Source organism: Plectropomus leopardus, chromosome 4 (genome assembly GCF_008729295.1).
Source record: "Plectropomus leopardus isolate mb chromosome 4, YSFRI_Pleo_2.0, whole genome shotgun sequence".
Taxonomy (NCBI): domain Eukaryota; kingdom Metazoa; phylum Chordata; class Actinopteri; order Perciformes; family Serranidae; genus Plectropomus; species Plectropomus leopardus.
The window spans coordinates 19,917,241-19,933,859 of NC_056466.1; the positions used below are offsets into that span (position 1 = coordinate 19,917,241).

The 16,619-nt window shown below is 37.4% G+C and overlaps 2 protein-coding genes across 2 annotated transcripts; one reads left to right on the forward strand and one right to left on the reverse strand.

Moving 5' to 3' along the window:
- Positions 1-1,845: 1,845 nt before the first annotated feature.
- On the reverse strand, positions 1,846-8,773 carry LOC121942514 (microfibril-associated glycoprotein 4-like). Its single transcript, XM_042485736.1, has 5 exons — positions 8,682-8,773; positions 6,683-6,880; positions 5,146-5,242; positions 4,204-4,371; positions 1,846-2,247 (listed from the first exon to the last, which is right to left on the reverse strand). Exons 1-5 carry the CDS (start codon positions 8,697-8,699, stop codon positions 1,985-1,987), a joined length of 744 nt encoding a protein of 247 aa, XP_042341670.1. The 5' UTR covers positions 8,700-8,773; the 3' UTR covers positions 1,846-1,984.
- Positions 8,774-11,610: 2,837 nt separating this feature from the next.
- LOC121941638 (P2Y purinoceptor 14-like) lies at positions 11,611-14,969 on the forward strand. Its single transcript, XM_042484464.1, has 3 exons — positions 11,611-11,739; positions 13,808-14,067; positions 14,384-14,969. Exons 1-3 carry the CDS (start codon positions 11,611-11,613, stop codon positions 14,967-14,969), a joined length of 975 nt encoding a protein of 324 aa, XP_042340398.1.
- Positions 14,970-16,619: the final 1,650 nt, after the last annotated feature.

Genomic DNA, 16,619 nt, shown 5'->3' on the forward strand with positions numbered 1-16,619 from the left:
TATGTACTGTGTAGAATTTTTAAATTTTACCATTTATAATATAGTGAAAATACCACATAAAATATGCAAGTATGAAACAAAACAACAACAACACTAATAATAATAAAGTATAAACTAAAGCTAAAAAAAAACCCCTCCAAAACAGTCAGAGAAAGGAGGAATTCAAAACAAACAAAAAAAGGGTGTGTTTTGCATTGTGCTGTCTTTGTGTTGAATACAATTTAAAATAAATAATTTAAAAAAACTTAATTTGACATTTTGATATCAACCATTTGAAACTTGAGCAAATAAGCTTGATTTTTTTTTAAAAAAAATTAAAAGTTAAAAATTAAATCAAATTAAAAATATGTTCATTTCTGTAACATTTTTTAAAGATATAATTTGCACTTGACTTTTCCCTAGGGTTTTTGCTTGTTGATTTGGTTTTTTTTTTTTGAGAATCTTTTAATTTTCTTTTTCTTATTTCTTACAGAACATTTCTTGTCAACTTGCTCATTGACTTTTCCCCCCATGTTTTCTAAAAAATCCAACCAGTTTGTTCAGGCTTCAAAGGTTTAAATCTTTGCAAAATGCATCTGAACGCAGCACAAGAAAACTGATGTCGATCTTGGTTTCAAAGGGTTAATGAATCACTCCCACTGATTTAGCTTTCATGTAGCGCCATCAGGAGGTCAGAATCATCTCTTATCCAGTCAAATATCATTATTTATACAATATAAATTGGCATAAAATTTGGTACAGACGTTCATATTCCAGACAAGATGAATCTTAACTCTGGTGAAAGCCACTGGTGGAAAAATCTTGAAAATCTTTTTAACACTTACCACTGATTTGAAGCGATTCCCTAGGTCCTTTTGCAAGTTTTTTTTTTTTTTTACAATCTAAATTAGCAAAATAAATCGTCTGTTGCATGATCAAGAAATCAAACATGAATGCTTTATTTTGTGAAAAAATAAAAAATTTTGCAAAGAAACATCAGTTGAATATATAACTGTGGATAAAATGTCTAATTTTGATTCAGACTGAAAAACTTATCTCCTAATCGAGACCCCAAATAAACAATCTATCATAAATCGATATTATATATATATATATATATATATATATATATACATTTTATATTATTGTATATCCTTTTTTAAAATTGTATTTTATTTTTTACTGATATTACATTTAAGTGGTGTCAAAGCTTATATGAAAAATGTGCAATAGTCTAATAATAAAATGTTTGTATTGTAAGTATTAATTAAGTATTTGGAATATGGCAATGTCTTGCTCAAGTCCAGTATGTCCTCAACTTTATGCACCACTGTCACTCCATATAAGATGACGTCAGCCTACCTGTTGAGACCACATCCGTCCTTCCCATGAAGTTGTGCAGCACAATGGCGACACCATGCATCCACTTAGTATGCGTCCTGTCTGTTATTAACTTAACAGGCTCAATAGTCTAACGTTTAACACTTTAACTGCATAAACAATGTGACGGAGTATATTCATCTGCATAGGTTCATTACTGTTATTATGCATGTAGCTGTCCCCAAAACATATAAACAAGAAAGTCTGTTTTTTTTTTTTCTAACTTTGTCGATGTCATTCTGTAGTATATTTTTAATTGCCTTCTACTTTCTTCTTCCACTCTACTACATTTCAGGGGGAAATATTGTACTTTTGACTGACTTCACTAGATTTATTTGACAGCTGTAGTCACTAGTTGCATTACAATTCACACATTGGCATGCAAAACAAATGAAGAGTTTATAAAATGTGTTTTTTTATGAACTACCCAAGAAAAATACAGATGAAAAGATTAGTTTATTAAAATTATTATTAAAATACATTTTCTTTAAAGACTACTTTTATTTATAATACTTAAAGTACATTTTCCTGCTTATCGTTACATACATAATATTTCACATGCAGGGCTTTTATCTGTAATGGAACATTTTTTACAGTGTGGTACAGCTACCTACAGCTGATCAGTTTAATTTGTGCATGCACATGCAGAGGCTGGTCTGATCTTCATGGCAACAGTTTTGAGAGGCGAGCTCCTGTACGTGTTCCAAATTATCTGGGTGCTGTCATATGGGATGACATGAGGTGCGAACATGCCGTTGGGGTTAGCATTGTGGCAGTTGTTGTACCAGAATGCACCGAGATAATGCCGAGCGCAGTTTTTATCCCACCCGTCCTGGTCTTTGTCAAACGTGGTGAACATCATTTTGTTGTGGTGTGCCAAAGCATCTCCTGAAATAAAGACAAACACAATGTTAGTTGATGTTTGAAAGTCTAACGCTTCTTCTACTGCTCTTGTGTTATAATTTTGGTAGTGGATGATCTCATTTACCCTGTGTGCACTTTACAGCAGTAAAATGTAACAAAGTTAATTTACCCAAGTATTGTATGCTACTACAATATGTCGCACTAGGACTTTATTTGAGTCTTCCACTATATGCAACATTACACTACATTGTAGCGTAACTCTCCATATTTTACATTAAAACATAAAAACATGCTTTACAAACATCTTCCCCCTGGCAGCACAGAAGATCTATTCAATCAGCCCAATTTCAAAGTGGGACACCAAAGATTAGACTCAAAAATTCAAAATCCGACCAAAAGTTTCCCCTTCTGTTCCTGAGATATGATGTTGAATAATAGTCAGAAAAGTGTTTTTGCAGGACATTATGATGCCACGGTGAAGTTGACCAACAGATCATAAATCAGTTTATTCTTGAGTCAAAGTGGACATTTGTTTCAAATTTGAGGAAACTCCCTTCAGTCTTTGACATAATGTATTCACGAGAATGAGACTGACACAAGGTCATAGTGATGTTGAGCTTTGACCATCAAAATTTAAATCAGCTCATTGTAGGGCTGGTCAAATAATATTTTTTAAAATTGTGATTAATCACAGAATTTCTGTAGTTAATCATGATTAATTGCATTTTTTAATCATGTTTTCAGTCTCATTATTTTGTGTTACAAAACAGTTCCATATTGACAAGGTGAAGCAATTCTTACAAGACTGTCTTTATAAGGAATCAAATGCCAGCAAAGAAATGCACTGGGACTGGTGTAAAGTGGGCATGTCCGTACAGAACCCATTTTCATTTAACTATCTTGAGGTCAGAGGTCATGGGACCCTTGTTACATGGCCATGTCAAAAATTTTGCCTAACGTTGAAGCATTATTTCACCCGCTTACTTAGAAACTAACATATGATATGCTGAATACCACAGATTCCCAAAGTCCTCTCATTTCATGTAATACCTGTATCATCACTTTAACTTAAAAACTCAGCCTGGCACGGCCTCTTAAAGACGAAAACGTCAGCTGGCAGTTAATGTGATTTAAAAAAAATGAACGCGTTAATTATGGACCTTTATCGCATCGCTATCGCCGGCACGGAGGCCTAAAAAGGTGTGTCTAATTTTGATTTAAAATGATGAGTGTTCGCGTAGGACTTAAGTCCTTAAGAGAGTTTTTTTAAGTAACCACCTATCAGTTTCACAGTCTTCCATGGTTTTTGTGCTGTTTACTCTGTTTTTGGCCAGTCTGTGACATCAAACATAACACAGGAGAAAATAAATAGATAAAAACAGAAAGACATACGCATCTGCTGAATGGCTGTGAACACAGCTCTGTTCTACTGGCAATGGGAAAGGAGTCTATCACCTGTTTTTGTGTGTTTAAAAAACCCACACATGCTTATTTGGGTGGGGAAATGGTACAAGATTTAACTTCCCCACACTAATTTCTGCACAGACCTTTACCAGGAGACCACTCTTACTATCCTCTTGCTTAATAAATAAAGCTAAACAAGGTGTCTCCAAATGAATGAGCATGATAGGCATATTGTATGAAAAACATCTTTTTTTCTTCACTGAAAGAGCATTAATGTTTCATTTTTCATGAATCTGGCAGCAGTTATATTTGTCTCTGGAGAGACAATTTTCACTCTTACCTAAAAAAAAAAAAAATCAATGTGAGTTGTCATTATGGTTTTCTAGACTGCTAGTCCACAGGATTACATCCAGCAATTCAAAACTCTAGTTGGAAAATAAATGATTTAAAAGACCCATTTTCAGTCATGATTGTAAGAAAAAGGGATAAAGAACCAACACTCGTTCATTCATCAAAACATTTCACTCATCCATATGCCTTAACATGCAAACCTTAACTTCACAAAGTAATTCTCACCTGCAGATCCACCATTATATGCGCCCAGGTGAAGCTGATAACCAGTGCTATCAGGACCAACTGAGAAGGAGGCGTATTGGGCAAAGGCCTTATCTAGTTGCCAGTCCTCCATGTCAACCCGCAGCATATTCTTCTTCCTCACAGTCAGCAGGAAGATGTTCTCCAGGCCTGAGAAGGTGCACAAAAATCTGTTTCATTTCAGCCCCCGCATCAAGGCCCTACATCATTCTCTGCATTTCGTAAAGTGCCTTTGAAACCTGAAAAACATGCACGATTCCTCTCAAAACCATGAGCAACGGAGGAGGAAATGACCCCAAAACTAGGAAGAAAATAACCTGAAAATGGAAACTATCTAGAACAGCTGTTTACAATGTATAATAACTTTGTAACGTAGTTTTAAATATGTGATTTGTTAATTATAAATATAGCTTTTCCTTAGCTTTTTCTTTTTTCCCCTTGATATTTTCCCCTAGCTTTTTAAAAATAATTCTTTAAATTCACATTTTTCTTGCAATTTGTGGAACATTTCTAACCAAATTGCTTGTTACTTTTTTCCCGTATGTTATGTAATAAATTGCCTGAATTGGCTTTGGGTTCAAAGGTTAAAATACATGTGAAAGATGTCTGAAAATCCACAGACCTTGTTTTAAGCAGTTTAGAAACAATTTTCTTTCTACTGAACTGCACTAGCTCAATTTTATTGGAGGGAAGGCAAAAATCTCTATGCCACCTCCATGATGACAGTTCACACCAAAACAATCTAGATTAGTGCATTACAATACAGGTAAGACAAAAAAATATGCATTTTTGATTTTGGGGTGAACTGTTCCTTTAACCCCTTTCCCCTTCAGACTATCGCTTAACTTCTCATCTGGTTTAAAATTCAGATGGAAAGCAGCACAGGCCCCCCGTGTTTAATGTATTTTTTCCTCAAGAACTCACCAAGCCAATACTCTCCAGCTGTGTTCCCAAATCCAGTCTTATAGTGGCTCCAGGGCCTGAAGAAGTTTTCAGTCCCATCGATCCTCCTCTGAAACACCTGGAGAATGGGATGAAGAGAGAAAGGTTAAAGGTTTGCCAACATGCAATGCCATACATTCAATTAGCAAGACCCAAGAAAGCTTTATGAATCTGGACAACCTCCACTAGGTACAGCTTTGATGACTGTCTGGATAAATCTGCAGTAAATGTATTTATGGGACCAAACACTAAATATAACAATGTAAAGCTGCATCACCTTTCAGCCACTTGGGGGCAGCAGCAAAAGCTCAAAACACAACATCCTAGATGTTATCACCTTAGGAAGTTAATAGTGAGCTGATTTTTACCTGTCCAGCAAACAAGAAGTAAGATTACCAGTTATCTAGAGACGTGCCCCCTTGCCACACATTGATTTTGGGAGGAAAGAAGACGCAGGAGAAACATCCCTGTTAACATTTGGAACTGGTGTGTTTGTCCACTGCAATAAAACATGGAAGTGGACTTTTATTTTAACAAACTATTAGAACTCACAGATAAATAAATGTCCCCTAACGTGTTTCTAAAGCTCATTCTCATTCATTCTTTGAATACCGAGACTTTGTCAAGCCCCTTAGTGCATGATACCGCTGCCGAAGGTACCCACTGGCATCTCTCTGTGACATAACAGGCTTTGAACTAATTTCGATGTAAACCAATAATTGACGCCCAGAGCAACTGATGTGGTATAAAGAGCGAGAAAGTTGGTGTTTTGTGTGTGGTCAAACACACACATACTTTCATCCAGGGGACCGCTGTCCATGTCCTGTATGAAACCAAAAGTCAGTGCTGTTAACATAATGTTGAGTAACTGCGGTCGAGTGCGGCTCTTTGCTGCACGTCATCCTCCCCTCCATCTTTCCTGTCAATCTACAGCTGTCCTGTCAATAAACACAAAAATGCAAAAAACAATATTTTAAATAAAAGCAACTTTTGTCCGTATGTCACATACAGACATCTCACATGTCTGTACATGACAGACGGACATGTCACGTACTTATTTTATCCAGGAGTTTATTTCCCTTTTATAAGTCATTACAGAAGTGAGCCCAATGTAAGTGAGTCATAAGAGACTATTCTGATTGCAGGTTTCACTTCCTCTGCAGATAACTCCTCAACTCCTCAAGTTGACAGATTTTTTGGTCTTAATCAAATCTAAAAACCAAAATCTTTTCAGATGGAGGTTCCTGAAGTGAAATCTTATCAATCATTGGCTGTTTGACAACTTTCAGCTCGTGTTACATGTTCCAGCCAGGGGGAAGCTGTGTGTCACATTTAGACACCACAGGGTGCTTTTGGTGTAGGTATCATGACGATTAGTAGAAAGCTTTAGTATTTGTCAACCAGTGCTGAGAATGCAGTGGTTTCTATGAGCAGGTTTTGCAGGTTCAAATGCGGCACACAGTCTCGTTTGTTTTTGTTGATGATACTAAAATCTGATAAAAATTGGAGGTGTACTGACCGTCCATCTGCCCCCGTCAGTGTCCATGTCACAATACACATGCAGGGGTGAGGTGGGACCTCCTGGGTAGATGGTGTACACCCCGCTGGAGCTGGTGTTGTCACGGCGATAGATGTCATCACAGTCGATGGGGAGGTAAAACTGGGAGTCAGAGAGATCTGAGGCCACAAGAGCCAGCAGGGCCACAAACACTGTCACCTGGATGCAAATGCAAAGAGATTAATAACTACACCTTTAACTGTGATTTCCTACACTCATCGCTATACCAAAACACATTAAATAGTGAATGTTAGGTGGAAGGAAAAAGGTTTTGTGACAATGGAAGATATTTTTAGTTGCTTTTAGGTTAGTTATTCATGTCACTGCCTCAGTGACAGCTCGTGTTACAATCATCCTCATCTGCAAAATACTCGTTGGCACACAAAAAGCAAAGTATTGAAATAATGTGTCAAGTCAATAAAATGTATGTTTCTTTCTTTGTGAAGCCAGACTGAGTTAAAGTGAAATTTCACCCAGAATACATTGTCAAAAAAAACATATATTGAGCCATTCAAATGTGTTTTTGCTGATATTTGGGATATCGGCTGCTGAAATTTTCACCTCCATCCCCGATACTAAACAGTTGGATGGAATTTAATTATTAATGCTTAATTTAATTTGTAAAAATTAAGGAGAATCCACTGACTTTGCTCTTCTGGGGTGCCAGCACAAGTACTGTCCTGAGGATATCCGAAACCTCTTTTTGACCTCTTTTGACTGTTTCTTCTCTCAGTGTACTGTGCTACAACATTTGGGTTTTTCCTGCTGAGTGAGTCTGAACATGTCCCACTGGATATTTGCATTCCAGCAAGGCTGTGTTTATCATTAGTCTCAGCATCTCCTGAGCAGAGGTTGTTGACTCAGGTTTGATTAATGAAATTAATTTTAACAGTTAAGAAATCATTGTAATCTAAAAACAACTGTCTACATTAGTTTCATGTGCTGTTTCATTTTTGTTTACTGAGTTCAGAGTCTGGAAACAGATAATGTGTGTTCACCCAGAGAGCTTGTTAATAATTAACAATAACTAACAACATTACACAGTCCTCAGTAACATTCATCAACACCAATAAATATGCATCATTATAACAGACAAATACACTATCAGTTGTGTATTTTGGCAGAACTGATGTTACGTTTTTTTTATTAATTAATTTAAACACACAATAGCTAAATTTAACAGCTAATAGTTTGCCCTTTGATTTTAATCTATGAATAAAACAAACTTTTTACTTTATTTAAAAACGAATATATCAAAAACATACATTTGCTTCACCAAATGACATCAGTAGATTTGTCAGTGAAGGTGAAAGGTTTTTTCTTTTATACACAGTGCTGTGAGATCTGCTCTCATTTGTGTTTCCAATTATACTTGCAGAAGTTTTGGTTTTCTAAATTTTGTCATACAGTGCTTCCTCTAGCACTACTGTAAATGTCACTAAGAGATAACTAACACCACCATTAATCATTAATATATATAATAATTAGTCTACTCTGGACTCTTAATAATGTGCAATAACTAATTTGATGTGCAATAATCCAGTGCAATAACTACATCCATTTGTAATATGCTATATTCAAATGTTGTTAATCTGTTTTTTTATTTATCACATGGTAGAAACAAGAACAAAATGTACATTATATTTATACTGTTCAGATATATTTATTTTATATTAGTACTTGTAAATGTTTAAATTTTATTGATATATTCTACACTTTCCTACTTCTCTTAAGACTTTTGAATGGGAGCATCTGTAACTAAAGGCAATTTCCCCTCGGGGATCAATAAAGTATTTCTGATTCTGATTCTAATTGTGATTTTTAATTATCTGCGCAAGATATGAATCATGTCATTACATGATAAAACTATTTCATTTTTTCCACAATTACATTTTCAATAACACTTTATAAGTATAAAGAGCATTTTTCTGTCATTATGAAATACAATGTTACCTCTTACCTGCATCATCATCATCATTGTGAAGAGGAATACTTGTTGAGCTCTCTCGGGTGCCTCTGTTAAAATATCTCACTCTGGCAAACAAAGCATATTTAAACAGTCTGTGCAGGGAGTGTCTGTGGAAACATGTGACACTGACTTTTTTTTTTTTTTTCAAACACAGTGTCAAAGTTTAGGGAAATTCCAATTTACATTTCACTCCACACAGCCGACCCATTCCTATGTGGAAAACCCCAAAATGACGTGACAAAGGCAAGCAAATATGTAGCAACTCTGGAACGCTCTCTGTTTTACCCCTGAAATATATAGTTTCTAGAAAGCCACGGTGTAATCTGAACATTGATCCTTTCTATTCTTGAGTTGTGTTAAGACAGAGAGTGAAGACTGTTTGTTTATTTGACCCAAACAGCCACTTTACTACCTGCACACATTAGCTGTGAGATTGCCGGCAACACTCCCTGTTAACGGCTGTATGTGCTCTTTGCTGCTGTCTCTTTTCCCTCTGTAGGTCTGCTCAGGTGTGCTGCGTCACCTGACGAGGTGGCTGGGGCAGGAGGTTCTTTAAAAGCTTCTTTGACAGCAGCAGAGGAGGGAGTCTTCTGTTGTTGGGACCACAGACGTATATACAGTACGTAGACACAGCGTTGACTGTGTTGGCCTGTTGCCGTGATACGTCAGTGCGTCAGCCATATTGGATGTGGCAGGTCTGCCCTGTAAACAAATACAAGTGAACATAAAAACTGTGGGTTTTCTGAATAAAAAAGCACTTTTACATTTAACTGATTTTGATGAATCACTTTTATATTCAATGATTCATATCCATTTAAGTACTAATATTGACAATCACTGAGACAAAAGAATGAACAAAGTCCGCAAATCGAAATGAGACACTGCAGCTGGCAGTGAGTCTGAGGCATTAACACAGACTCACTCAGGTAGGCAGGACAACAGGGCTCCCACACGGATCATCCTCAGAATCAGATCAAAGCTAAAAACAAGGCCCCCCAGTGGCTCAGATGGTAGAGTGGGCACCCATGTACAGAGGCTGTGTCCTCGCTGCAGCAGCCGTGAGTTCGAGTCTGGCCTTGGCCCTTTGCTGCATATTATCCCCTCTCTCTCCTCCCTTCATGCTATATCTAAACTGTCCAATAAAGGCAAAAAAGCCCCTAAAAATATCTTTAAAAAAAGAAAAAAAGCTAAAAACAAAAGACAGGCAACTGAGTGTGCAGTGTTAAAGAGCGGACTGTCCTGTAAAGTCTAACTACATACCAGTGTCAAACAACCAGCTACAACATGGACAAAAAGACAGAAAAGACTGAACTCAGTCAGCAAGGGTCTAATATAATCTGGACCTGATTAGAGCAATAGTTTAGGGAGGAGTCAGGCCTGAGGCTGCATTCAACAACACTACATTATTACACTAAATAAACTTTTAGGAGGTTCCCAACAGATGCACAAACTGTGCCTGCAAGGCCTGTGAGCCTCCAATGCAACGCAGCAGAAACTCTGATACTTTGTGTTATTTCAGTCTCTGCTTTTTATGCCTCCGTGCCAGCAATAGCCGAGGCCAGAGCGATTATGTTTTCAGTTTGTCCGTCGGGCTCATTCTTGTCAACACGATATCTCAAGAACACCATGAGGAAGTTTCTTCAAATTTGGCACAAAGGTTCACTTGGACTCACTGATGAACTGATTTAAAGGTCTTTGAAACTCTATAACTCTAAACTTTCACAAACATGGATGGAAACTGTAAGTGCAACTTGACTGCTGTATGGAGGCATACAACCATATGACTGTATTTCTAATTCACTATAATCTCTGTACGTTCATAAAGCAGATTCATATAACAGAATTCATACTGTACTTTACAATTAATTCTAAAGCATTTCCATCTGGACCTTTGCCCCGAGGGATTCAGTTTTTGGATAGCCAGAGTGTGCATGGTGCACCCAAAAGTCGAGCACTTGCTCAGTCGCTGTTGGGCTCAGCCAGCGTTGTACCTCCTTGTCACAAAATATATATATATTTTTTTTTTTTTCAAAGCTTATTTTTTGGGGCTTTTATTGCCTTTAATGGACAGGACAGTGTAAGTATGAAAGACAGAGAGAGAGAGGGGGCGACATGCAGCAAAGGGTCAAGACTGGAATCAAATCCCGGCCGCTGCGGTGAAGATACAACCTCTGTACATGGGGCTCCACTTTATCCACTGAGCCACCAGACACCCCACAAAATATACTTATGACTTATGACTGTTTTGATAAAGAAGAGACTGAGAACGGATTTAGTTGTTCGATGTTTTTACCAGCACTCACTTACACTCACGAGCTTTAGTTAGCAAGAGAATGACATCACAGATACAGTGGATGAATTTAGTTTGGGTTAAAATGTCTTCAGTGGTAATGGAGGGGTGGTTATCAGATCTAGAGAGGAAGAATTCATCTCAACAACATTGCGTGTGTGTGTGTTTCTGTAAACGGAAATGTGACCCTGCTGTGAAGCCATCATAACCACATAAGTGGTTACCGTGAAAGCTGCATCGACTGAAGCATTGCACAGCATTGTCTTTTTATTAGATATCCACTGACAGGAACTGGAAGGTAAATGCTGCAGGTATTTCATCCTCTCTTTTGCATTTTATCTGTTTTGATGTGGAAATTTGATTGTTATTATTTAATATCAATGAACCGAAATTATGATCATATTAATTACAACCATATATATAATATTTAATTCAAAACCATCCACTGATTCATACACACAATATATCTTGATCTTTCATTCACAGTTTTGTCTTTTTGGGTGACAGGTTGCTACAGTTGTGTTACTCAGACTGTTGTTCAGTGAAGCTGTTTTGTCCAATAGTGTGTTTGTGTGTATATGCTGTTCAGAAATGTGGATTTCACCTCTGTTAGATCAACCACAAAAAGTGATGGATCGAGCAGGAGAAGAGCCTACCGGACCTACAAACCAGACCGAATTCAATAGTTCAACTACCTGTGAATGGGATCGAACTTCAGCTAATCCCTTCTTTATGGTAGTGCTCAGTCTTGTGTTTCTGGTGAGTTTTAACACTATTACTTTGTTTCTTTAACAAAAGTCAGTCTGTTCAGAAGTTTCATGTCTTTTTTTTTTTAAATAGAATTGGTTATTAATTTCTTGAGGAAATGACACAGTCATAGTCTTAGTGGTTAAACCACACTGGTTAGCATACCCTAACTGCAACATTAGCCAGACTTCTGCAGAAAATCTCAAAGACAATCCAGGATGGTACAACACAGATTCTCAGACAGCTATTTAACTGGTCATGAGTTAGCAAACAGAAAAAAATGTTTGTTTCTTTGGTTTGGCAAATACAACTTTTAAGTGTGGTGATAGCTAAATGTTTATTAACCAGTAATGTGTCCTATAACCCTGAAATCTGTTAGCATTTCATCACCTCAAGTTTCCTCATCTCAAATGCAGTTGTTTTTTTTTTTTGTTTTTTTAATTTATTTTTATTTCATTCTTTTATGGGTTTTTTGGTGAGAAGCCTGAAATAATGTCTGTGGTTAACACAAGCTTAAGAGACTTTCACTTTTTGTTCTACAACATAAACTATGTCAGTAAATGCCTCAAACTTTGAAGCTTTTATGATTCTTAAAAAAGGTAATTGTTAACAAGAGGCTAAATGAGGCTAAGTGAGGCTACAGAGCGTCATCACACAGAATCATGTCGAACACAACTTTCAGCCTTGTGGCGATGGTGACACGATCCTAGAGTGTTTTAGCCTAATATTACCTTTTTACTTCTGGTGATTACATTTAGGCTTCAAAAATCCTGAAAGTAGTGCTCATTCGTGAAGGACATCTTGCTAAACAAAACATGTAAGATCATAAACATTTGTTAACACAGAGCTTATTTTCTTCAAATCCAAAATCCAATGGGAAAATCCCATAGGCTTTTTTATGAGGGAATCAGGGCATCGTTAGCCTCTGGGTTGTCCTGCAGAAAAACATCATTACAGGGGCACTCTATTCACAAAGCTTCCTTGTACAAAGAGTTGCTCCACAGAGACAAAATTCTTAGAATTTAAATTTGACTAGTTAAGACTAGGTCCTGGTAAAGATAAAAACTTATTCACAAAGGGTCTACAATCTCAAGAGAGCTACTACGGTGAAAAACTGTAGAGAGGACGACTTCTTTTTAAGCAAAGGAGAAAATGGTGCTAAGACAAAGAGGTCGAAGAAAAATTCTCCAAACACTGAATAACAGTGAGTTAATGAGATGGTAGAGATTAGATGGTGCAGAGATAATATTTGTGGTCGATCTCATTAGAAACTGGCTCTCATCTCCCACCCAACGCAATAATGATAAATGTGCCAGAAATGAAAGAGATCAGAGCAGTAGGATATTTGGCAATGGGAAAAATGCAGCAGTGCAAAAGTGTGATCACACAAACAGGGTTTTTTACAGCTTGATATTGGGATGAAGTTAATTTCATTTCAACTGGGTGTCCACTCCTGGCAGGCTCACTAAAGAGCATCTCTATGACAACCAATCACATCTTTCAAAAGAATGAGTAGCAGCAGGGTCAACCACATCTCCTCATTAAGAGAAAAGATTCTGTCTCTTCTTACTCAGAGCTGCTCTGAGACCTTTCCTGAAGCTCTCCTAAGCTAGGAGTTTGTGCTAGAAATTTTTAGGTTATATTATTAGCTCTTTGAGAGTATTCTTAGACTGATTTTAACTGGTAAAAACACAAAAGAAAGCAGTTTCACATTCTGTTACACAAATTCTGGGCTACTGAAGAAACACGGCAGTGCAATGTGGTAATATCATTGTAAAATGAACTGCTCCCTATGTCTCATGTGTCTCAAATGTTTCATTCTGAAGTAACAAAAATGCAAGAATTCTTATTTTCAAGTAAAGACAACATACTCATTATTTTACACTCCATTTCTGCCAATTTACCCCCCTAAATCTAAACACACTGAACTTTTAGATGACAATTCAATTTTACAATTTGCTGTACTCATTGGCGTGTAAATTATTTTCTGTCATCTGGTCAAATCCAGCTCAAAATTATTTTGACTGACTGTGAAAGTTGTAAATTTTGAATTTCCATCCTTATCCTCTTATCTCTCCAGGTAGGTCTCCTCCTCAATGGCTTCATCATTAAGTTTTACTTATGCCGAGCTGAGCAGAAGGCGTCCAGCAGCATGATGGTCTACCTGAAAAACTTGGCAGCAGCTGACTTCCTGCTCTGCCTCTCTCTTCCCATCCGCATCATCCAGTATGCCAGCAACTCTGTCACCATCCGCCTGCTCAACTGCAACTTCGGCGTTGCCATCCTCTACCTTAACATGTATGCCAGCATCATGTTCATGGGGTACATCGCTGCTAACAGGTAGGCCAGACAGATTTGAATCTCATGTTTCATAAAACAGACTTCTTTTATAAAACAAATAGATAAAATATACAAATTTTATGTGTTTTCTTGCTGTGTCAAAATAGCAGAAACAGAAAACTACTAGATTCAAAGTATGGTTCCTTTAGGAGAAGACGACGAGTGCTCTCATCAGTTGCACTTGAACCCTAAGCGTGTTGTGACCTAGTGCCCCGCATAAAACACACAGACTAACAATTTTGATTTGAGTGCCACAGAAGATAAATTTACTTTTATTTGTTGAATCTATTTGTTGACACCTGCCTCCCTTATCCAGGTATCTGAAGGTGGTCCGTCATTCAGGAACTCACATCCTGCAGACTCTGCGGGCCGCTTACATTGTCTCCACAGTAACCTGGGTCTTCCTCCTGACTGTGATGAGCGCCTATGTCATCCTGTCGTTCACCCAGAAACCTTTGACCTCTGTCCCGGTGAGCTGTGATTACTTGCTCGGTGGACGCTTCACCGTGTTCTTCAAGATCATCCACGCCTGCTCCACCGCCCTGTTCCTGTTTGTCCTTGCCTCGCTGTTCTTCTTCTACTACAGCACCTCACGCAGGGTGTCGCAGGCCCAGCAGAGGCAGCCGGCGTCCTCCAGCTCCACGAAGCTTGCAAGGTCGCGCAGGAACATGTTAGTGCTGGTCAGCGTCTTCAGCTTTTGCTTCATCCCTTACCACCTGGTTCGCCTTCCTAAAGTTTTCCTGGGGAGACACTGTTCATGGGATAAGATTCTCTTCTACATGATGGAGCTGACTATCATAATGTCAGTTCTCAACGTCTGCCTGGACCCACTCATCTACTTCATCCTCTGCAAGAAGTTCAGGACCCAGTTTAGGCTGCGAGGGTTGTGTGGAAATTCATAATTACTGTTCATAACATTTTAACTGCTAATTGTAATAAGCAAAACATAATGAAAACTGATAATGTATTAACTACATCTATCACAACAGCAATTAGAACATAAAAATGATATTTAAAGCTATAAAACCTAGTATAAAAATGGCTTAATAAAAACTAGAAAAGAAAAAAAAAACAAAACAAAACAAAACAAAAAAAGCACCAATAAATAAGACTTGAAAGTACACCCTTTTTCTGCAACGTTCACTCAGCCCCTTCTTACCCTTCTCTCTCTATATATGTATCAGACCACAAATGAGACTGGAATTAGCCAGCTAGCAACCCCTGCAGTCCTTCTGCTTTGAGCCGCTTCTACAGCTGTTGCTGTTTAAATTTGGCTGGTGCAAACCCCCCAGACTCACAGGGGGCTGGTGGCCAGCAGCAGCACCAGGTCTAACCTGTGTAAAGGCAGCAACAGAAAGTTTGCTGATCTGGCAGGGAGTCAGGGCTGTTCGCTCAACATTTTCACTCTATCTCTGGAACACTTTGCCGATATTTTGTTTCATTTATTGTTAGACTCACTTTTAGACTCTCTTTTGATAAGTCCAACATCATTTTTTTGTGTTGCTTTGCAGTGTAAGCATTTGTGCCAATGCTAGGATAGCAACCTTCTCTGCAGAATTCTCCAGTATTGTATCAGGCTATCATCAGGAAGCATAATAGCTATAAATAATGTAAAAACTTATATAACTGCACCTAACATAACTGCAAATCGTGTGGTGAAATACTTAACAATAACTCAGGTAAAATGATATATTAAAAACTGATAATGTGAAAACTGCAAATAACATAAAAAGTAATGTAAAAATGCAGCACATAACTTGTCGATTTTTTCCATTTTTTAAAATGTTAATAAAATTGAAAATGTAATATATGCTTATGATAAAAATGTTGAGCACATAATAAAGACAACATTCTGCATATAAAGTCATCACTTGTTACTTTTTTTCCAGTCAAGTCATGTCAGTTTCACGGGGGACTGCCGAGATGAGCAGCATCAAAATTAACAATAGGAAGACTGACAGTAATGGTGACTATGCTTTATCATTATCTTGCAGGTATTTGGTTGTAAACTGAAATATTGGACAAATTAAAACACTTTTACTTGATGATGTCAGATGAAGTTTTTGAATCATCACATTACAACAAATCCTTTGGGAAACATAAATGTTGTATGAAACTTTATGAGAATCCTTTTTTTTTTTTTTTTGGCGACATTTCAGTTAAATATTTTACCTTCCTTATCTGTAAATCAATGACTTACCCTATGTTGAATTTGTAAAGATTTTTTTTCTACACGAGGGCATATAGATTTTGTTTCAACATTGGGGGCCACGCATTTAAAATAGGGGGTTTGGGCATCCTCCGCCAGGAAATTTAAGCATCTTGTAGTGAAACTTCATGTACCAATTTGTGCCTTTTTTCCATCAATTCATGGTGTGGTTCATGGTTTGTCAAAATAAAAGTCCTCTGCTACCTCCATGTTTCTGTTATAGTGCACAAATGCACCTGTATTAAATATTGAAGTGGATATTTTCCTTTCGCCGCCCAAAATATACACACCTGGACCATATTTTTCCATGTCTATGTGTTTAAGACACTGATGTGAGCCACCA